This window comes from Heteronotia binoei, chromosome 1, assembly GCF_032191835.1.
Source record: "Heteronotia binoei isolate CCM8104 ecotype False Entrance Well chromosome 1, APGP_CSIRO_Hbin_v1, whole genome shotgun sequence".
Classification (NCBI taxonomy): domain Eukaryota; kingdom Metazoa; phylum Chordata; class Lepidosauria; order Squamata; family Gekkonidae; genus Heteronotia; species Heteronotia binoei.
Window position 1 is genome coordinate 55,942,698 of NC_083223.1, and position 24,527 is coordinate 55,967,224.

General features: G+C 41.0%; 1 protein-coding gene across 4 annotated transcripts in view; it reads left to right on the plus strand.

The window, feature by feature from the left end:
• DLGAP2 (DLG associated protein 2) overlaps positions 1-24,527 on the plus strand; it is a 662,574-nt gene that overhangs the window by 38,217 nt on the left and 599,830 nt on the right. For 2 of the 4 annotated variants that reach the window (XM_060234811.1, XM_060234827.1), the window contains exon 1: positions 20,631-20,740. The exons of the other annotated variants lie outside the window; for them this stretch is intronic. In XM_060234811.1, coding sequence (XP_060090794.1) covers positions 20,726-20,740 — 15 coding nt within the window. In that variant the 5' untranslated portion in view covers positions 20,631-20,725. Of the gene's footprint in view, positions 1-20,630; positions 20,741-24,527 lie in introns of those variants that run through there. 4 annotated transcript variants of the gene reach the window in all.

Genomic DNA, 24,527 nt, shown 5'->3' on the forward strand with positions numbered 1-24,527 from the left:
CCTCCCTGAGAAGGTTGTTCTATAACCACGTTGGGTTAAGATTGGATCCATGGCAGAACCTAGTAGGTGAAATCTGGTATAAGAAATGAAGCCAGAATGGAACATAGTGAAATATGGGGACAGACTGGCTAAATTTAGTAGCTTCCTGTGCAACCTTAGAAGAATTCTGAGTTTATTGACCTTTTAGACCCCAATATTAGTTGGCCAGGCAGCAACCCTATTAAGATTCCTACCAGTATGGTATAGTTGTGAATAGTATCAGGCTAGGATATGAGAGACCCACACTGAAATCTCTACTCTGCCATGGATGGCTGCTGGGTTCCTTTGAGCTAGTCACTCTGTCTCCAGCTAAGCTACCTCACAGGGTAGTTGTTGTGAAAATAAAATGGAGAAAGAGGGAAAAAAGCAGCTTTTGGTCTTCTGAGGAAGAAAATCAGGGCACAAATAGGCAGATAAATAAATACCATGCAGAAGAAATTTGGGCAGCAATTATGTGTGAATTAAATGGACAGCAGCAATGTAATCCCAGTGGTGGAGTGATTAGATTACAAATATCAGTGGTTCCATCTAGTCGTACAGCTCTTATGTGATTATTTGTGACATTTCTGTATGGTACAGTGAATAAACATGGAACAATGGAGGAAGGAAAAGCTTGGCTGGGGTGGCAGGGAATAATTTAGGAGTGATTAAGTTGTACATTGATGAGTATAATTAAAACCTTGACTTTTGCTTAATTAAAAGCATCAGAGAAGACTGCAAGGTGAATGAAAAGGTATTGGAATTAAAATTATTTACATTTAAAAGAAAATTTCCTGAAAAAACCATTTCCTCATCACACAGTTGAAATTCTGCATGAGTGAAAGCTAAGCCATGGAGGGGGGAGTGCTGCGATTATTCCTAAATCCTGACTTTAAAAAAGAAAAGAAAAAAGGAAAACATCCTCAAAAGGCTGCAGTTTCAAATGAAATAGGATTGAATAGAAGGCATATGCTCTTAAACTTTTCCAAATGTGCACATGATGGAACCCCCAATGGGGCCAAAAATAGCAGGAGAAGGCAATTTTGAGCAAGATTGGTCACACTAATGGATTAAGTCTGGTTTGGTCTTCCATGACCACTGCAGGGCTTCTTTTACAGTGTCATCAATATCTTCTAGGACCCTTGACTTCAGTGTGCTTAGAAGAGTGTAATTCTGCTTAGGATTCCATTGGACCCTCATTAAATGCCTTTACATGTAATATGTTGCTTCCTCAGGTTTAGTTTGGACCTTTCTGGGTATTTGGAATATTTTCCGTTCTGTTTCAGACTTTGGATAGCATGTTGAGAGGAATGTGTCTGGATTTTTTTATTAGAATTTTGAAATCATTTTAATTTCTGTAATCCATTTTTAGTTTTCCTTGTAAAAGTAACAAAAAAGATGGTGCATGAACAAATAAATGTTTTTCACTTTTTATCAGTAATTTATTGAAATGTCAGCCATTTCAGCAACAATGAAAAGATACAAAATGAGCAATATAAACAAGCTCTTTTTACATAAGAAGGAATAATAAGCAGATGGCTGCAACAGATGTTTAATGGCATATAAAACAGACTTCGTGGTTCAAAGCACTTTGCAAACATTATTTCATAAAATTTACAATAGCCCTGTAAGGTAAATTGTTATTATGATCTCAACTGAGATGGTGTGGGTCTGAGGCGGAAAATGTAGTTTGTCTAAGATTGGCTGATGAGTTCAAGACTGTGAAATTTTAGCCAGGACAAAAAAATCCTGACAAGCCAGATCTGAATGGTGGAACTCAGTCATGCTACTTCAGTCCACGCAGGCATCCATAAAGGTATCAAACTCTGTTGCTACATTTTGGATAGCAGATGCAGTGCAAAGAGAATGAACAAGCAGAATGTGCCCCTTTCAAGATTGCTAAGCAACACTTGACAGTTGTATATATAGGAACACCCGCATTGCCTGCAGAGGTAAATTGCATTCATTTTCACACTAAAAGCACTCTGTGGATTAAGATGGATGACCTATAGCTCCAGGCCTTTCTAATGCCAAATGGCAGAGAGGAGAGAGATGAAAATGTGAAGAAGCAGGTGAAGAACAGATAGTGGGGAACTAAGTGTGAACTGGAACTGACACCTGAATCTTTATTTTCAGTGCTTTAGATGTCAACGAGTCATCTGGAGCCAACAACATGTGTTGAGCCAACAAACATATGTTAGAAAAAATATTATGGAGTGAGTAAAATGCCTTGACATGTGAAACAGCTCATAGGATGCTTAGTCACAAATAGATTTGCTGGCTGAGGAGAGTCCTATCCTGCCACTTGAAATGGAGTCCTCTTAGGAGTTCATTACAGGTAGGGGAGGAGAAGTAAATGGAGTCCTCTTAAGAGTTCATTACATGTTTGGCTCCTGCTGTGCTACAAGGGCAACTCATTCCAGGACTGGCTAGATTTATGAGCAAGCACCCACCCCCAAGCTCCAGGCCCCTCCAGGGCTCTTCACTCTGGGAGTTGCAAAAAGTGGGGGTGGGGAGTTACATCACAATGTCACTTCAAGTTTGAACCTGGCAGTGATATAAGAATATGGTAAAATCCATAGAGATGAGTCAGTTCCTGGAGCATTGTAATGTATGTCACTTCTGGTTACCAAATGTGTCCATCAAAATACTGTGTCCACCAAAATACTGCTGCTGGTTTCCAGCCAGGCCACCCTAAGGCTCACCAACAATGCCAGCAAAGGCTGTCATCTCACTTAGTAACTCCTCATGTGCTGCTGCCTGAAGGTGATATAGGAAAGGCAACAAGTGAGCCAACAGTCATCATGGGCAGTACTAGTCAGGCCTGAAATGAGTTGCCCCTGCAACACTGACAGACCTACTGAGATGATACTGGGACCTACTTGACTCTTTTCTTATTCTTCCCTCTACTAAACCAAATGGCCAGTCTGCCCCATGACAGCAGTATGAAGATGTTCAAAAGAGAGTGCTAAAACTTTTTCTTTTAACTCCTCTTGCAGTTTCTTAGTTCCAGATCACCACTTTCAAGCTGATTCTACTTTCCTCTTTGTGTATACTCATAATTAATTCAGAAAAAGATAGTATTGGAATACAACTCTCTTCAAAGATATATGGTTCATTATGAGTGTATATTTGTCATACAAATAAATGATTGTGTTGGAAAGAACAAAATTATTGCTTGCACTTTTTTCATTTATCTACTGTGTTACATCAAATCGAGTGAATTATAGCACATACCATGTGGCCTGATTCGCATATTAATGTGATACTTAGATAGGCAGTAGAGAGGAATTTTTATTCTATAATGCAGCATTTAGGTGATCTGACATTTTTGATCTTCTCTGCCTATAAGTAGCTTTTTATGTGATAAGCCAAATTTTTAAAATTAGCATTGAGAATTGTCAGTGGGCAGTGGAATAGAATGGCAATTTGTTTTGCAGAACAGCATTAAGTTTCCCAAAACTCATGTTTTAGGATCATTCTGTAAGTTGTCACAAACGCTCTACCTGGGCCATATGAGAGAGTATCCTTGTGATTTGCAGACTTCCATATGAATACATATTTTTATGCAGTGTGCAGCTGGTAAGTAACCGCACATGAAATATTTTTGCACTGCATTCTTTAATTAATTTCAGAGCTGATCTCTAGCAATGCAAACAGATTCTGAGAGTCAGCCCAAGCTCAAATTAAGACTTCTGTGGATTCTACTAGAAGATGGTTTGTGATGGCAGCAGTCTCATGATTAGTCATTACTAATATATCTAAAAGGAATACACAGGACACGTATCAGGACTAGAACATCAGACAGACCAGATGCAAGCAGGTCCAAAGCTTAGTTTATTAGAGTACAGGGTACATACATGAACACATGAAGCTGCCTCATACTGAGTCAGACTACTGGACTATCAAGGTCAGTAATGCCTACTTGGACTGGCAGCAGCTCTCCGGGGTCGCAGGAGAAGGTCTTTCACATCACTTACTACTGGATCTGTTTTACTGGAAATGCAAGAGATTGAATTTGGGATCTTCAACTAGCCATGTTCTACCCCTCCTTGCATCTAAGCATTTTAGATGTTGACAATCAATAGGCCAAGGATCAGGAAGGCCTATATAGTACCTGACTTGCAGCTACAAGTGTTGCTATATCATACTGCTTTACTTGTGATGAATAATTGAATAATCACCTACTTACCAGGATATTGTACATTGTAAACAGTGGATGTGTTAATCAGAATGCATTAATTAGATTACATTTTATTTCATGCCTCATTCAAAAAGACGTCATGTGGCATATATGGATCATTCTTTTATATCCTCACAAGTGTGCTTACATGAGGGACAGTGCCAGTCCCAAGACCATCCACTGAGCTTTCTGAAAGATTGGGAATCTGTTTCCAATGCAATCCTCTAATCACCATACCAGTGTAGCTTATTTATTTAAGAATCTTTAAACCATTATTCTACCAAGGAATTCAAGATGGCCCAAAAGGCTCATATTGCAAATTTAAAATCACACATATTTACAACAGACCAATGCCTAACTAATACACATGCCCTAATAATACACTAATATAGATGATATCATTAGATGTCTGCATCAGAAGCCCATCTAAAAATATGTTTTACATCAGGAGAGTTGCCCAAGCTATCAAACCAGTTTGAAGGTGCTTTGAAACTCTAAAGCCTCCCACTTCTGTTCTAATCAATCATTCTTGTTGCTTAAGCTAACAAAGCTAGGGTGATTCAGAACTGTAGCTTCACTGTACACTGGATCCAAGTAAACAGAAAACTGATTTTTTTTTAAAAAAAAGTCAGCTTCTGAGAGCAATGACAATCCTGACCATCTGATGAAAACCAGTCACCAGAATTTCAAAGCTTATGACCTGAGCTCTTCCATGGAATGACCTAACTCTGAATGGATCACCATGAAAGCTTCCATGTAAATCGGTAACTATTTAATAAAGAAAATGGTTTTTAACAAGTGATATTTTATTGATTTCTTTATTTCTCAGCAAAGCTTAAGGCTGCAATCCTGAGAACACACTTCTGGGAATACATCTAATTGAATAGCATGGGACATATTTCCTAGTAGACCTGCCTGGGATTGCTCTTTTGGTTGTTTAACTTAGCGGACATTTGCTTTATCCTCATTTGCACAGATACAAGGAGCCAAATCAAGGATTATGGTTCATCAAGCCTTGCACATGGAATCCATGACGTGAAAGTAATTTCTATAGCAACATTTATTTCAATAGCAGTCACATTACTTTATCTATGAATATAAATCTTTTTTTTTTTTGCCTTTTCTGTTTTTAAACCCACCTGTCTCTGAAGCTTCTCTTCTGAATAAAAATATTAGCCCTCATGAACTGATTTTATTGCATCGCTACTGAATTTTTTTTTATGACTGTTCTCTTGCTAAGCAGAAAGCAGAATTTGAGGGGGGGGGGCTTTTGAGGTTTCTTAAATATAAATTTCAAGTAGGAGGGAATATGTGAAAGCAAGGGTTTTGAATCCATTAAGACCATAATGAACCTACAGTGGCAATAAACCTTCAGAACATAACTTGAAATCTTCCATATTTTGGTCAGAGTGAATAACAAAGAAAACTCAGAATGATGCAATGAAATTAAATCCCAGCCCACAAATGAGATGGTCATTCCCATCAAGCAGTACTGTGGCATTATCTTTATAACTCCCTCTTCTCTTTCTCAGTGTTTAAGAACTGAAGAACCAGTGGTCCACCTACTCCAGCATGCTTTTTCACACAGCTGCCAATCAGTTGCCCAGGAGAAGGAGGACGAGAAGAAGGATTTATATCCCACCCTGTACTCTGAATCTGAAGTCTCAGAGCGGTCACAATCTCCTTTTACCTTAACCCCCCCCCACCCCACAACAGACACCCTGTGAGGTAGGTGTGGCTGAGAGAGCTCTAACAGCAGCTGCCCTTTCAAGGACAACTCCTACAAGAGCTATGGTTGACCCAAGGCCATTCCAGCAGCTGCAAGTGGAGGAGTGGAGAATCAAACCTGGTTCTCCCAGATAAGAGTGCACACACTTAACCACTGCACCAAACTGGCTCTCAACAAACCATTATTCTAGGCCAATAAACAGGGCGTAGAATAATGGTACTAGTTTTGCGGCTCATGGAGAACCACATTAGCAGTTACCATCAACAAAAATAGCTACATTTACTTCCAACTCTAGCCTGATGTTTCCAACTTGGAAGGCTTGCAGCTTATCTGTACCTCTGGTGATATCTGTTTCGAAGTGGCAACCAACTGCCAACCACAAGCTCTATCAGGGAAGAGCCTTGCCTGCTTTCCTCAAAGATGGGGCAAGTGCCATTTTGAAGAAAAGTGCTCAGAAGAGCTGCAGGTGGCATGTCAAAAAGCTACAATTATTTTCCAAGCCACGGAGTGACTATCACTGGCCTAGAGGCTAAGGCCTTTCCTTGGTGGTGCTACTAGCACTGGTATTTTGAGGTCTGCTGCCAACCTCCAGGTGGGACCTGGAGTCTTCCCAAATAACAACGGACCTCCAGATTACAGAGATCAGTTCCCTTGGAGAACATGGTAGCTTTGCAGGGCAGATTATATAGTATCACACTCCTGATAGGTTCCCTCCCCTTTCCAAACATTTCCCTCCCCAGGCACTGTTTCGTGACCTCCAGGAAATTCCAAAGCCAGAGTTGGCAGCCCTATCTGCCAACATCTACCTTTACTCACTGTGATTCACCATGGACAAATCTGCTTTTATTCACATTCACCACAGCTAGTAATTGATATCCTCCATAAACCGTCTGACTAACTCCCTTTTTAAAGCCGTCTATGCACATGGCAATCACTATGTCCTCTGGTAGGGAATTCCACAATTTAATTATTCATTGAGTAAAGAAGTATTTCCTTTTGCCTGTCCTGAACCTATTATCCATCAATGTCATTGGATGTCTTTTAAGTTGCAGTATTCTGGGAGCAGGAGAAAAAAAAAACTATGTCCACTTTTTCTACCCCATGCATCATTTTATAAACCTCCATCATGTCTCCCAAATGGACTCACAGTCTAGCTGTATCTGAAGAAGTGAGCAGTGACTCACAAAAGCTCATATCCTACCACAAATTTTGTTGGTGTTTAAGATGCTACTGGACACTCTTTTCTACTGCTATAGCCATCTTGATGCTTCCCAAGATGTCTTTTCTCTAAACTGAAAAGTCTCAAGTCTCTTCAGTTTTTCCTTCAGCCCTTAATCATCTTGGTTGTACTCTTCATTACTTTTTCCAGTACCTTTTCAACTATATCCTTTGTCAGATAGGCTGAACAGAACTGTGTACACAGTATTTCAAATGAGGATACACCATAGCGCTATACTGTAATGTTTCCTTTGACTTTAAGTCAGGATTATGGTATTCACTCAGGTTCCTGCTCTCAAGTTGATACAGCTGAAACAGGTGTGCTCAAAACAGCTTCCATTAATTAACAGGGAGATAGGAGCAAGCAATGTCAGAATAAGAAAGCTCATGCTGTTTGTAGGCTAGAGGTCTATACTTCTAGCCTACAAACAGTACTACCTAAATAGGGACTTCACCCCATGAGGCTAAACCAAATCATACAAATACCAGCACAGATCATTCCACTGTAATGTATACAACCATAATACTGCAATTACAATATTGGCTGTTTTCTTCCCCCTCAACGACTCAGCTGTTGTTGACAATCATGCCTCAAGGCACATGAATGAAGAACAATGATATCAAGCTGTGATGTCAAACCTAAGGTTGGCAACATCATTTTTTAAAAATGTGGTTTATTTGCAGCTATGGCAGGCAATATTTCCATGCTTAATGCTTTTGTTGTTTTTTTCTTAATGCATGTATTTACTTTGGTAATTTAGATTGCAGAAAAAGAATACATTCCAATTTAACTAAAATGAATTCTGGGTCTAGATCATATACAGTTGCCACAGCTTAATGCTAAGCTGCAAGTGTTCATGTGCACAGGGCTTTTTTTTTGTAGAAAAAGCCCAGCAGGAACTCATTTGCATATTAGGCCACATCCCCGACATCTCTGGAAGTGACCTCATCCGTTCAGTAGGCTGCTTTCTGCATATTGACACAGAACAGAACAGTGTCATCAGCTGCATTTTATGGATGTGTGTTCTCACACAGTCCGATGAGAGACCTTGTTTCGCCCCCTCCCACAAATATGGCCAGAGAGAGCCATGTGTGGCAGGGCAGGCAGCAGAAGGCCCAGCTTCTCCCAGGAGGGGATGCTCGTGGGTGCTCTGCGTCTCACTCTCTTCACAAACTTGCTGGAGGCAGCAGAGAGGACAGAGCACACGGTCTGGGAGAATGTGGCTGCCTAGTCCCTTCCCTCTACCAGAGACCTTTTTTTTTTTAGCTGGAACCCTGGCCAAGGCAGCTGGAGTTGCGTTCCTGCTCAAAAAAAGCTCAGCATGTCCATATCCATATTCCATATGTGAAGTGTTTGACTGATATGTGCTCTCCTTCATGTTGGAGAACTCCATACATAAAGTCTCAACAGAGTAATTAACACAGCAAAGGTGCACTACCTGATTAAAATGTAGCTAAAGCTTTATTCAGGAACTAACACACTTGATAGTGAAGAGATGGGACAGAAATGGCTAAATTAGTAGCTGAGAGAGAGAGAGACTGACTGACTGAGTTGAACTTCCAAGAAAAAGCAGGCTATTGCCTTAACAGTAGCAATCTGGAGACAAACAAGGAATACCATTTAACAGGAGAGAAGGTGCTGACTAGGGATGGGAACAAAAATTGAAGAATGAACTGTGATTGGCTGATTCATGGTTCATTCCAAAGTAGTCTGGCTGATGCTGCCAAACAGAAGCACGAACTGGCTTTTTTTTCTTGGCATGTGGTTTGGTTCCTGTTTGCTTTGTTTTTCCAGACAGTTCCCTGTGCTTCTTGTCAGTTTCCAGTGAAAATGACTAAAAGTGGCAGCTCTGCCCTCCCTGCCCTCTGCACTTCTTGCAGTTTCCAGTGAAATTGATTAGACCACGCATCTCCACTTTCCCAGCAGCCTGCTCTTCTAATCTCTTTCCAGTGAAACTGATGAGAAGTGCAGGGACAGGAGAGTGGAGCTGCTGTGTATAGTCAGTTTCCAAGCATCCTGGGGGGTGAAACAGACCAAAGCTGCAGGGTGGCTTCCCTTTCTTTTCCCAGCTTCTAGGAGAGCAGTTTACTGGGGGCACCTGCTTTGGGGGGCTGTAGCTTGGCCCCCCCCATCCAATTTGCACCAAACTTGGAAAGCAGGTAGAAGAAAGTCTGCTGAAGAGATTGCTGCAAGTTTGGCATCTCTAGCCCACTCGGGGGCCATTCTACACCTTCTTGAAATGAATAAACCAATGAACCACAAATCATTCAGAAAATTAAAAAATGAAGCAAAATGAACCACAGAATCGGGCAACCCAGCAGACCATGAAATGAAACACACCACCATTTTCATGTTCCATGCCCATCCTTAGTGCTACCCCACTATTCTGTTTTCTTGCTGCCCCCTGTATGGCCTTCTCTTCTTCTTTGTACACCAGTTATTGTCTACTCCAAACATAAAGGAATCTTAATTCAGTTATACATACAATCACATAAAGATGGCTTTTTAAGGGAGTTTAATCAATTCACATATATGTATCAGTGATGCTGAGAAAGAGAAAGGACATAAATGAAACAAGAAAACTGGAAATTGCATGAATTTTGTTTGCAAAGTGCTCTGCACAGAACTTGGAAATGTAAAACAGAAGAATTCCTAATGTTTATATGGCTTTCACTTTGGAAACAAGGGCAAATGGAATCCCAAAACTTGGGGACAAATTTAAATACATTAAGTATCCCAATACCACTGGAAAAAAACAATATGAAAAACTACTATTTGAGACATAAACTCTTTTGGCTGAACAGTGCCCCTTGAAGGAGAAGAAGGTATTTGCAAGGCAGAAGGAACTGGAACAGAAGCAGCAAGGGAAAAAGACATGATTGCACATTTTATCTGAAACAGTCTCCATTTTGGCAATAGCTCACCAGTCAAAAACACTAAAATGAGGTCTGAAAGTGAATACTTAAAAATGGAGATTGTATTTTAAAATTTTAGTATGTTTTAACTTGTAACAGCCAATGACCACATACAATAAACTTGCCTACTACTACTTGTTTAACCACTGAGGAAAGCCAATGGGTTCAAATGCATATGATCAGGGTCAATAATGGTCATTTTTTGTTGTCACTGTACAATTTGATTCTTAATTTAGGCTCTCACCAGGACCAATATCTGTTTTTTAGTTTACTTTGTATTAAAAATATGAATACTAAAATGGGGAACAGGAGATGGAAATTTGGCTTCTACCTAGAAATGTAAAAACCTGAAAAAAAACCCAGAAAAATTAGAGGGGGGGGGGGCTTGGTCCCACCATTTTCCTCAAGGCCCTTCCCTTCCATTTTTGCAGTGGAAAAATTGGAAATTTTGGAGAGTACTAAAAAAACCAAAACCCTATGAAATATTTTATGTTTTCAAATGAGTGAAATGCTTTTAAAGACAAGGTGGGCATGCTGTAGACATGTACAGCTCTTAAATCCAAGATTCATTTCTGTACCTAGAAGGATCCTTGACCTTCACGAGAGGAGCATGCATCTTCATCTCAGTGGGGGATCCAGGAGCCTCTCCTGGAGTCTTCTGTCATGTACACAAGAGCATGGTGCAGTAACATCACCTGGAAGTGATATCATTATGTTGCTGATGCTGTGCATGACACTCTAGATTTTGGGCAAAAACTCTTATTTTTTTCAGCTAAAAAACCAATAGAATTTGCCCCAAAACCAGTGTCATTGTGCAACGTCTGTGATGCAATGAACATCATGCTGGGAACATTGCATGATGATGTCCCTGTTGGGGCGTGGGGTTTCCCCCACTGGCCAGCTTTGGGCTGGTGGATTGGAGCTCCACAGACCAGGAGCTCCCCTGGCCAGACCAGGGGCCTAGCAACCCTAACAGCTTTGGTTGATTTTCAGTCATTGCATACCTTGTGTTGTCTTTTGACCTGTGGTTGACCTTGTCTTCTCCTTCATACCTCTAGGACACCTATATCCATAGATCGGGTAGAAAGTAGCTTATTGTCTTAATTTGCAGGAGGAAGGGAAAAAAATACAAAAAGGTAGGGCAGAGCCTGCAGCAAGGCTTCAGAGGAAAACTAAAAGCTCTCTCTAACTGGACAGGAGAAATTAAGGCACATGTGCTAAGATAGTACAGGGTGCCTCAGCTTGCAATCATCTTGCAAGAATTGGATATATTTTCAAAATTTGCAAGTACAAAACTAAGGCATTTATATATTTTTAGATTTCCATAAATATGTCAAAGAGTGCCTGTGAATGGTTCTTCATCCTCTTGGAGAGGAGTGACAAGTGAAGTGCCTTAAGGATCTGTCCTGGGGCCTGTTTTGTTCAACATCTTTATAAATGATTTGGATGAAGGAATAGAGGGAATGCTTATTAAATTTGCAGATGATACTAAATTGGGAAGATATGAACATATGAAGCTGCCTTATACTGAATCAGACCCTTGGTCCATCAAAGTCAGTATTGTCTACTCAGACTGGCAACGACTATCCAGGATCTCAAGCTAAGGTTTTTCATGCCTACTTACCTGGACCTTTTTTAGTTGGAGATGTCAGGGATTGAACCTGGGACTTTCTGCTTACTAAGCAGATGCTCTACCACTGAGTCACCATCCCTCCCTGCAAGTACAGTAAGACAGAAACAGGATCCAGGATGATCTTGACAGGCTGGAAAACTGGGCTGAAACCAATACAATGAATTTTAATAGGGATAAATGTAAAGTTCTGCATTTAGGTAAGAAAAATCCCATGCATGGTTATAGGATAGGGGAGACTTGTCAGGGCAGTAGTATGTGCAAAAAGGATCTAGGGGTCTTAGTGGACTAAATGCTGAACATAAGTCAACAATGTGATGCGATGGCTAAAAAGGCAAATGCAATATTAGGCTGTATTAACAGAAGTATTGTGTCCAGATCACCTGAAGTGATGCTATAACTGTACTCTGCTCTGGTAAGACCTCGCCTGGAATATTGTGGTCAGTTTTGGGCACCACATTTTAAGAAGGATATAGACAAGCTGGAACGGGTCCAGAGGAGGGCAACAAAGATGGTGAAGGGTCTGGAGACCAAGCCCTGTGAAGAAATGTTGAAGGAGCTGGGCATGTTTAGCCTGGAGAATAGGCAGCTGAGAGGTGATATGATCACCATGTTCACGTACTTGAAGGGCTGTCAATAAAAGATGGTGCAGAATTGTTTTCTGTGGCCCCAGAAGGAAGGACCAGAACCAATGGGTTGAAATTAAATCAAAAGCGTTTCTGGATCAACATTAGGAAGAACTTCCTGACAGCGGTTCCTCAGTGGAACAGGCTTCCTCAGGAGGTGGTGGGCTCTCCTTATTTGGAGGATTTTAAACAGAGGCTGGATGGCCATCTGACAGCAATGCGGATCCTGTGAATTTAGGGAGCAGCGGTATTTGTGAACTTTCTGAATTGTGGAGGGGATTGGACTAGATGAGCCTGGAGGTCCCTTCCAACTCTATGATTCTTTGATTACAATTTTATATGCTGTTATTAATGGTGCATTTTATGTTGTTATAGCAGTAATATCAGTTTAGGTTTGATAGAACAGGAAGTATTGTATATATTTCAGTTTTCCCACAAATCTCCATACCCTCTCCAAAAAAGGAGAAATCCCACCCCCTCAATGGCTTCAAAAGTTATGCCAATAAAGATTTTTGGAATTGGAATTGGCTTCAAAAGTTCTGGAAATTTTAGATATCTAGTCCTACCATGAGGAGATGTGGTATTTAGGCAACTCACTTTTCAGATGTATGACCAGCAAAAATCATGTCAGCTGCAGAAAGGTAAGGAAAAGAAAACAGGGAAGGGAAGGAAGGTAAGGAAAAGACAAAAGTAGAACCCCCAGTCTCACACTAACTAGCTATACTAGCTATACACTTACAAGATCATACAGAAAAGGGGCACAATCAGTGGGGGTTGACCCATAATAACTTCCAGCCATTTGCCTTCCCAGTTTGCCAACTGCCCACCCAGTTTTGCCTCAAGTTTCTCTGGTTGATAGCCTGTGCTTGCTACATACTATCACAGAAAGACTTATTCTTCATCTTCCTTTTAATTGAGCAGCTATGCTGCTCAAAGGTATGGTTTAATCACACCAGCCATAAGAATTTAGAGGGACTCTGAACCTCTAGGGCAGAGTTTCCCAAACTTTTCTTTCCCGTGGCCCGGTTATTTTTACACTTCTCCTTCGTGGCCCACTAAAATTTGGGGGTGGGGCCAGGAGACTTTGGGAGTGGAACCCGGAGACAGGAATTATGTCATTTCCTGTGGTGTCAAGGACCAAGTGACATTTCTTTCAGGGCACACTGAACCAAAACTCCACCTTTTCCTGTGATGTCACTTCCAGGGCACTCCCCCAAACCTGCCTCTTCTTCTGAAGTAAATTCATTTTCAGAAAAATCTCTCTGAAACTCATACTGAGCCAAAATGGGGGTGGAAAGTGGGCGGTCCTCTCTTTTCACCCCCACACCTGCATGCACCTATCTGTTTGTGTATTCTTCTCCAGCTTGCAAGCACTCCCAATGCCTATGTTCAGTTGCCTGCACCACCTACACATCCCTTCTTCAACAGCACTGGCCAGTGTATGCAATTGGGAGTGCTGTTGCCATTGCCATCAGGAATGCCAGCACTGTGTACTACCCACACTGGGCCCTGGCAGCTGCTCTACCTCAAAATATGCTGACACATTTAGTAGGCCCTTCCTCCAGCTGCTACTACTGGAATCCTGCCTCAAGCTACAACCAAGCTTGCTTGGTTTCAAGAAGATCTTTCAACAGCTATTTTTCATACTTTTCTTTTGTTGAAACACGGGGAAATTGCTGTGAAAGGTAGCAGAGAATTGTATTGCAATTAATAAATTAATTTCAAGTTACATGAAGTTTATACAAGCTTTTCTGCAGTTATCCCAAAAAGGATATTTATGAGGGGCTTGCAGCTTTTTACTGGCTGTGTTTCCCATGCCTTTAAAAGCAACCTGTTGTGCAGATACTTAGCCAGTGAACTACTTTTATCCTTTTTTAATATTTACAGAAGGAGTTTAATTTTGGTGTCAGACAGCTGTTAAAAGCAGGATTAGTAAAATAGTGCCAAGTTCATAGTACCATCTCTTCCAGTGCTGTTGAGATATACTGCAGTAATCTCCAATAATCTCTTTCTGCCGCACAGCTCTTACTCTCACTCACTCACACAGAAATCTCATAGAAGGCCACCTGGCTACAACTGGGGGTGCCAACTTTTCATTGGCAGAGCCCCTATGTCTGCAACAACAGTATGATGAACAGAAAAGTTTCATCCAGTAAAAATAGAAGGAAAGAAAGAAAGGGGAAAAATGAAATGGAAGGAAAGGAAAGGAAAGACATGGAAAAATAAAACATAAACATAAGAGGAGCCATGTTGGAACAGGCCAGTGAACTGTCCAGTCCAAAATTCCCTCATACAATGCCCAAAAAGCACCAGAATGTCCAGCAGTGGGGCCAGGGCAGTAGAAGCCCTTCCACTGTTGCTTCCCCCCCCCTCCCAGCAGCAAGAATACAGACAGAGCATCACTTGCAAAGAAAGAAAGAAAGAAAGAAAGAAAGAAAGAAAGAAAGAAAGAAAGAAAGAAAGAAAGAAAGAAAGAAAGAAAGAAAGAAAGAAAGAAAGAAAGAAAGAAAGAAAGAAAGAAAGAAAGGGGGGACAAAGGAAAAAAAAGCCTTCCTCACCATCAGATGACCCCAGCCAGCAAAAATTCTACCCAGGGGTCATTTGGTAAAAAAAAAAAAATAGCTACTGGAATGCCCACTCCACACCCCTCCCGGCTGAAAAAAACCCCACACACCCTTCTTTGCCACCCAGGCCTCCTGGGGAAATCTCCCCAAAAGAACATACTGCAAGGCACATGAAAGTTCATCCACTGAAGAACACTTCATGGGTCTAAAGTGCGGGTGGATGCTAGCTTTTCTCTCAAACACTGGGAGTGGGGGAGAAGGGAGGAGAGGCAGCCCAGCTCCTCTCTGCACAACACAGAGATGGAGCGGGGCTAGCTTTGGCTTTTCTTGTGACCCGGTAGTGAGACTTCCATGGCCCGGTACTGGGTCACGACCCTGCAAATGGGAAACACTGCTCTAGGAGGTTACCTCAACTCCCTGCTATGGGAGCAACAGTAGTGAGACAGCCAAGGGCCTTCTGTGGCCTCCTCTCACTGAACTTCCTATCCTGAAGATAGCCCCGGTGAGTAACAAGCAGAACATATCTTCCAAATACAGAGAAGCACAACTGTGAGATAGTCCAAATGTTCATTGATCTGTATTGGGTATGAAAAGGGTTGCCAGCTCCAGGTTGGCAAATATTTGGAGATTTTAGAGGTGGAGCAGGAGGAGACAAGGGTTTAGGAAGGGGAGGGACTTAAATTGCTTATAATGCCATAGAGTCCACCTTCTAAATGGTCACTTTCTCCTGGTAAACTGATCTCTGTTACCTAGAGATCGGTTCTAATCTCAGGAGAAGTCCAGCCACCATCTGGAGGTTGGGAACCTTAGTTTTGAAAGCAACAGATTAATTGGGTGGCCAACCTTACTCCTCCAGGATTCTTCTGCCAGTGAAGGCTGCATTACTGGTAGCATATTGTTGGAACTCTCTGTCTGGGGTAGTGATGCTCTGTATTCTTGGTACTTGGAAGGGGCAATAGTGTGAGGGCTTCTAGTGTCCTGGCTCCACAGATGGACTTCCTGATGGCACCTGCGTTTTTTTGCCAGTGTGTGACACACAGTGTTGGACTGGATGGGCCATTGGCCTGATCCAACATGGCTTCTCTTGTGTTCTTATGTTCTTAAGTAACAGATAAAGCTTCCTTATGACTGCTTCTCCATGCTTCTTTAACTTTTGCACTTAACTATCATCAAGTACTTTATAAAAGCACACAGGATTTTCTGCTTTAGCAAGAGAATTGGGAATCTGGCTGCTGAGCATCAGAACATATGACAAGTTTCAAAACCGATATGCAGAAATCACCTAGTGCATCAAGGGAGACATTTACAACAGGCGTATAACCCCTTTTGCCTTGCTTACTGGTGGAGGATGCATTATGCTCACAGATCCAGGTAGAAGAAAGAAGTAGGGGTGCCTTTTGAGTCTGTACCCTGAGATGGAGTACCTCTGAGTTCTAATGCAAAATAACTAAATGCTCTTCCTACATTCCTAAGCAGCTTTGATTTTTGGGCATGTGTGCAAAGGACTCTTTTTATGAGCAATATGCTTTTTTGGCACTATTCAGCATCCCACTTGTGTGCCTATGAGGCCAGTAGTTCCACTTTTGTTAATCTTGTTTTAGATATTTTCCTCACAATATCATGCCTTAATTTCTTATGAACCTCATTCTATGCTACTCACTTCTCTATGTGTTTTTTAAAAAACCAGATTATTTTAACTTGAATGTATGTAATTTGCTTCAGACACATCATGATGGAAACATATTTTAAACAAATAAATACCCCCATAAAAAAAATCACACACAAACCCTTAACTGGAATGCTGTTTGCAACTTAAATATCTGGCCACTCCCATGTCTGATTAATTATTTCTGGATTGTTTTCAAGGCAGTTCCTTAGACAGTTCCCATTATCAATCTCTTTCAGCTCTGTTGCTTTTAAAATACTCCATTCTCAGCTGGAAAGTATGTGCAGTTTCTTGCCACAGGTTTCTTTTTCCCTTTGCTCTAGCTGAACATTCTGTGTTCCTGTTTGTGCTCTTCGAGGGTCAGACTGGCCCTTTGACTGTCTGGGAAAGCTCCCAGAGGGACACTACCCCATTGGGTGACGTGGCACCTGCTGTCACTGTCCCTGCAAGAGCCTGTTGACTCAGCTTGCTCCAGAGCTGCTCTAACATCTTGCTCTGCCCCAGCTGCTCTTCCTCATCAGAGGTTTATAGCTCATCTCAAGGGCCTCTTAGAAATTGATTCTGCAGTTTGTAGTGCACGTTACTTTCTCAGCTCCTCAGTGTATTCGGGAATCAAACTTTGTTTTGAGCTTTTATAAAATACATTTCACCTGCCCCTTTTATATCCGCTTAACTGTTATAGCTTTACAAGTGTAATTACAGTGTGATATCTTTGTGCATGGTGCATAGTACATTGGCATTCAAGAAGCACCTGCACATCATATTCCAGTTAAAATCTGGAGAGTGCTAACATTTATGCATACATTTGTGTTCCCCCATTTTTTTTAAAAAAATGATTGGTCACATTCAGATCAGTCATCTGCAGCACTCCTCAATAGTTACATATAGTTAAGAAATTGTGACTTTAGTTTTGAGAGAAACACTATCCCCTACTGCTAGTATGCAGCTTCAGGAAGTAGCTAGGCTGGATTATCACCAGCATTTCCCCTCTTTTAATTGCTTTGTGCTGCGTTTATTTACTTCATTATTTGTTGGAGCATTTCTGGACACCTCCCCCCCCCTTCCCAGAGGGATTCAAAACAGCCAACAGAAGTTTCCAAAACAACCAAAACAATTCAATATAAGTAAACAAAACAAACAACTCCCTGGCAGGTCCTGATTCACTGGGTGGGCTGGCTATTGTAGACCCCAGAGTTGCAAGTCATGCTTGACTCTATTGAGCTATAGAGCTCCACTATCTGAACCTCTGAGTGTCCAAACTACATCCCTTACAGAGCAGGCATATCACTGACCTGTGTGGCTTCATTTCCTGTCTCTTCTGGGAATAAGAGTGCAAAGGCAGCAGTTATTCTTCTTCACATCTACATGCCCTCTGTTGCCCCATCCAGCCAGGATACTGGGGTTTTCTGGTCAGCCCTTCCCAGTTTGATAGCTGCTGTCCCTAGTGTGCTAGGCACATTCTCTCCCCATTAATCCAGACCTCTGCTTAGTTTTACAGATGGCTTCTAACTGCCCAAGTGCTATTTGGAGTGTTCTATATATAGACATCCCTTGCTGACATGGCTGCAAATGTTCATAAGGTGACTGATAGCTTCATGTCTACTTCCAATCAGTGGGGCAGCCCTGCTGCAACTCTCTGAAGCAGTGTGTTATGCTCTCTTTCCCAGCCAACTCTTCCAGCACTTTGGATGTTTCTTTGGAGAGGCTACTTTTAAGTACCCAGTGCACCATGGTAATATACACTGGACACATTAGACAAAGCTTTCAAGGCTCTGAAGAGGCAAGAACTGTAAATGTGGGCAGGGCAGGAGTCATAAGAGGGAGAGCAGGGAGAGGAAGGCTCCATAGCAAAACAGATTAGGACTTGTTACAGAAATCAATGAAACAAAATAGAGGGGGGATGGTTCATTTTTTCCATTCATTTGAAAACAAATACAAATCACTAGAAGAAACTTCCTTTGTGTACAAGAGTGAACCACGTAAGATTATACAGTGAGTTTCATAGCTGAGCAGAGACAGATCCATGACTCCTAAGCAGATCTCCTCAGACTCTTACTCAGAGTCCTAGTATTCAGTCAGCCTTACTCTCAGGAAAGTGCTCTTAGAATTGTACTGTAAATCTCTCTCTCTGTGTCCATTTTTGTTTTGCTCTTCCTGCAAGGTGCACAAGATACCATAGCTGGTTTTTCTCCCCCTTCAGGAACATGTCCGGTGAATCATGAGTAATCTGCTTCTTACAGATGACAGGGATATGTTCTAAAATTATGTTCCTGTTACTATGTATGATACCTTTTCTTGACTAGATTTTTTAGTGAGGTAAAATGTTCAGTTAGATAGAAAGTTTGATAGACATGTAAATTCTTGCATTTAAAATTAAAATTATATTTGCAATATCTTTTGGATGTGTTGTTCTAATCACATGGCTAAAGTGCTGTCCTGAAAGACATTAGTGCTTGTTAACTTTTGGTTCACTGAAATAACAGACTTAAAATTCTGTTCTTATCCCTTCTTTTACTTTACCACATCAAAGAGTGTATTATATCTCAGTCTAATGCTGTTGGCCTTGATCCAGGGAGAAAAGAGAAGCAATACCAGTAAATAAACAACCAAGAAGTGAAGCAAGACTTAAACCAGCACTGCACCAGACAGTTGGTTCTTATGGAATCAAAGCCATGAACAGTGCAATGAATTATGATTGAAAAGATTGCTTGGGGATGAATTATTAAACTGTTAGCTGTAAAATGTTAATATGGGTACACAAACATTAGAATGAAAGAGCATCAATACAGGCAACTATATAAACATATCTATCATTATTTGTTGCTGACAGTATGTATCATGTATCTTGTTATTTTTATTCTGCAAGAATAATTTACCATTTCAGTACCAAGATAATTTATTATTCCAGCAGAGAAGACATTGTCTTCTCCATACAAAAGTGTGTTTCCACATGCAAGTGATTATTTTTGCACTGGGTGAACTGAACTCAGTCTTGGATCAGATATCCTTTGACTATCCCACCAAGGATTCATAACTGGATTAAGCTGGGTTGTTATGCTATTGACGCCTTCCTGAAATTTCTTTTTCATATATTAATAATTTCTTTTGAAAACATTGCCTTTTTCTTTCTGAAAAGGGCTGTTTCCATGATGTAGAGATGACCTTGCCACTGCCATGCCATTCTGTCCTGTGAAGTGAAGAGATAATCATCTCTTTGCTGCTTTAAATCACTTGATGTCTAAAGAGTTTGCTTAGGGGCTACTGCTGTTGATCTTACCCAGAACCCGAGATGGAGCTTGTTGAACTCAGTTTTGCAGGGGTGGGAAATTAAAATCACTGTGAAAAACTATAATATGCATCTGACCAGAAAAGGAAGAGAGAGAGTTTTTGTTCTGAGGAGCTGGCTGACAAGAAACAAGGATAGACTATTGCTTGTGGGGGGAGGGAGACGCTAATAGAGATGCACTCTTTCTGCGGTACCTATTCACCACCATCCCTGCCTTGTGCCCCACTCAGTTCATAGATCAAAGTCAATGGCATGTGGTTGTGGCTGAAACCACAGCAGCTAACACAATCTTTAAATTTTCTACTGGAGCGTGACCACTGTACCTCGTACTTCTGTGCACCCCCTCATTTTCTTCTCATATCAGCAGTACATTTGTGTTTAATTTCTCTCTCTTGTATATACCTCTTTACAAAGTATCCAAAGTCAGAGTTAGGATTGCCCCCTTGTTCCAAAAGGATGCAATATGCATTAAGCAAAACAAAATGGTGTAAAAGTAACCAGAAATGATGAATAAAATTTCAAACTGATGGTTGGTAAATGCTAGAATTCTTCTATAGTGTTTTGGTTTGACAGCCAGCCAGTGGCTCAGCACTTGCTTGCTTGCTTCCTTGGCTGTATTGCTGTGTTCAGCTGAAGGAAGTGCTGTGTAGGACCATGGTTTTATTTGTTTGTTTTGTTTTGCGCAAACACCACATGCATTTATGATTTTCTTTTGCTGCAGGGTGGGGTGTGGAAGCTTCTTACCTTTTGTTATGAAATTGTTCTTTCCCATTTCTATTCATTCCTCATCTTAGGGTTTGTCATCCTCTGACGTGCGAATGTAACTACCACAAGTTCACCCCCTGCTACTTCTTGTGAATGCCTGCACCGCGCACAAGGCTCAGACATTATGGGGACAACTCAGGTACTGTTAACCTCCTAGGATTAATGCCTCTTTATGCACAGAAGAGATCACATGTGCATTGCCCAGAGAATATACCACTAGCATTTCTTGAAAATGGTTGAGTATGCATCAGTTACTCTTGCATGTGTTGAGTAGCTTATACATTGATGGTCTGAGGCAGGCACTCAGAAAGATGATAATATTGGTCGCTTAGTGATAAACACTTCAATGTATATGGGTGTTGGCTAACAAGTTCAGAATAGTAATTAGAGTGCTTCAAAAAGTTAATGTTTTCTTGATTTAGAACATCAGCACATAATTTACTTCAGAACTAGAAAATACAGGGTACAATAATTAGACTATGGCAAAATATGTAATGCAAAACTATACACACACGTGTGTGTGTCTAGTTTTGTATTAACACATTTATTTCACTATTTTCCCATCACTGCTTTTATCCCCAATAGTGACTCAAAGCAGTTTATAAAAATACAATTTACAAAAATGTAGTTTAAATAAGCAATTTTATTTTAAAGTATAGTACAACATTATTTGAAGGTAGCTAGAGTTGTTGGCTCAGCTCGAAGAAGGCCTCAGACTATGAGCCATGGGCTAAGATCCAAGAACAATCTGTGTCTTGCTAAAGGCTCACAACAAAAGACAAAAACTTCTAGCTTGTCTGGTGCCTTTGAATTTACCTCGGCACTAGCGTCTTAGAGAGAATACTTGGGTTACCTTTTCCACAGAGTCTGACACATACCAGACTTCACAGGTTGTTACAAATTAATGCAGATTAAGTCTATTTAAAATTTTTATTCATCACATTTGCATTCCAAACCTATCAGAGGGACATTTTCACCTCACAACAATCTTGTGAAGTGGATTGAGTCAAGAGATAATGGCTTGGATTTCACAGAAAACCTCTGCTGACTGATTTCCATCAGCAGACTGTGTTGCAGCCCACTATGACTCTAAAATACTGCTCTTGGGCGACAGCAGACACCCAGCAACAGCATGAAGGGGTAAGGGAGTCAGAGATCTGCAGCAGGGCAGAACCAACGAAAACATCTCCCGTTCCATTAGCAAAAATTCTTCACAGGATCCAGCCCAATATTCAACAGTAAACTTTATTTCAAAGTTGAGTAGAGATTTGCACTCAGGCTTCAAGTTTCCAATCTCTAGTCATCATATCACCCTGACTCTCCACACCTACTAGAAGTCAATTTTGCTGAATTGTTAAACATTATAATAATAAGGAATTCTGGTATGGTAATTGAAGAACAGGGTGGGGGCCTAATATCAAAGGAACCAAAGTAGATAGACTGCAAATACTATTGTTAAGAGGACTTCTCTTATTCTTGTTCACCCAGTTTCTCCCTGAAACCCAACAATTTGTTTTTGTTCCTATTTTTAGAAAGTTGGAGTCAGTTTTGAATCCATTCTGTTTTGATCAAAAGAAAAAATTGAACAAACAAACAAAAAACCTGCAAGGGCTGTTGCTGCAAAGTGCGCAGAGGTGTAACAGAAAACTACAAAAAGAAATGAAAGAGAAATTCTTTTGAAAGAGAATAACATGAATCAATAGCTGTATCAAAACACACACACACATTTTTGGGAAAAGAAATTGCACTTCCTGTAGCATCACTAACTGCCAGTGTGTGGAGGACTTGAAGTGCTGTGTTCAGGTCACCACACCGTGGCTGGCATAGCACAGGGAGAGAGAGAATCAAGGAGGACAAAGATAGACACATTGTAAGTGTGGTGGAAGCAGTTTGAACAATGTATTTGACTGCTGAAATCACCACTACCACCCTTAAGAATGTCTGTCTTCGCCAGGGCTTTTTTATAGCAGGAACTCCATTGCATATTAGGCCGCACACCCCTGGTGTAGCCAATCCTCCTGAAGCTTACAGTAGGCCCTGTACTAAGAGCCCTGTAAGCTCTTGAAGGATTGGCTACATCAAGGGGGTATGGCCTAATATGCAAGGGAATTCCTGCTACAAAAAAAGCCTTATTCTTCACCTATAGCTGCACAGAAGCCCCATCCCCTTCATAGTAAGTAGCCAGCTCATCAAAACCAGGGCCTCACAAAACAAATTCAGGTCTGTCCTAAGGGCCCTACTTCCTTCTAATAATTGGGAGTGAAGTGTCATTTTCCAGCCCAGTTGACTGGATGATCATCATAATTTTAATTCTTAATTAGGGCTGTTTTTATTAATCTATTAATGGCTTGAATTAGTTATTTCATGCTTTAATTGCAACAGTTTCTCTCCTCTGAACTCTGATGTGGCTGCAGTCTTTTGAATACATTGCAAATCCAGCAGACTGAAAAGAATACACTGAACATGATGTTAAAAGGCAAGATATAAAGGATGCTACAACTGCAGCACCCCCTAATGGTCATGAAGTCACTAATCAAGTCCCCCTCCCTCCTTTTTTTTTCTTGTTGCCACAAGAATCAAGCAACATTCTGCCTTCATTATAACATATCATGGTAAATGTTCATGAGCAATTTATCAGCGTATAATGTTGCCTGATAGTAAGGGGATATTTAAATTTGTTTTTAAGGCACTTGCAATATTATCAATGGAATTTTGAAAATGATTAATCAGATACTTATCTGTAAAGCTCCTGAAGAAAGTTTGCTATTAGGATAGTGTTTCTTCATCACCGTGGAGATTGTGTTAATGTTATTTCATTTCCTAGATTCAATTTATTAGACTGTGGTTAACATAATATAGGACCCAACATTTTCACGCACAGATCGCTGTAGTCTGTCTACTGCCGAGGCATTGACAATGAAGGCAGCTTTTTCCCTTAGAATATGTGATTTCATCCTGGAAGACAGGGTGGTGCGATTTTTATTGATTGGTTCATTTAAATCATTCATATCCTGCCCTTCTATCTATAAAATAAACCCTTTTGAAAATGTTATGCGTGATAGCATGCTGATGGATGACAAATATTTATCAGATCTGCGATGAAAGGTCATCACAGCTAGTGATTTGTTTACAAAAAGAGCCCCTAAATTTCATTAGCAGAAAATGTTGTGTTTCCCTCCATAGAATCAGGGCTCTTCATATGTTACTGCAGCAATATGTTAGCTGATTCCCCACAGCTTCTACCTGAGCTACAGTGGAAATGTTTAGAAACATGAAACCATGAGGGTGAGACCAGCAGAGCAGCTTAGTGTGGCAAGAGTATGTGATCAACTAGCAAAAATATTGGATTAGGCATAGATTCAGGTCTTTAGTTATGAGAAAGTGCACTCCCATCAATATGCATGTACATAGAAGTAACCCTCTCTTCCTCACCTCATTTATTTATTATTTTTTGTGTTTCATTTATACCTCCTCTTTCTCCCCAGTGAAGACCCAGAGCAGCTTACATCTTTCTCTTCCCCTCCATTTTACCCTCACTACAACTCTGTGTTGCCACAGGCTGGGAGTGTATGACTGAGGTCATGCAGCATGCTCCCATGGCAGGTTGGGAATTTGAATCTGCATCTCCCAGATCCTAGCTGGACACTCTAACCACTATCCCCCACTGGTTCAGATGTTGCTGCCTGGAAGAAAAAGTCTGGGGGATATGCATCTGGAATACTGCATTCTGCCATAGCCCTGAAAGGGCCAAGACTCCCTGTTGCTGCTTGAGAGTTGAAGGGAGGGAAAGGGCAAAGCATTCCCTGTGTCCAGGTTCCTCAGCTGCTGACTTCCACTCAGTCAGCCTGCCCATCATTAAACATAACTCAAGAACCTGCAGAAAAAAGAGAGCAAGCAAGCAATCTCTTGTCCTCCTAGAAGCAGCT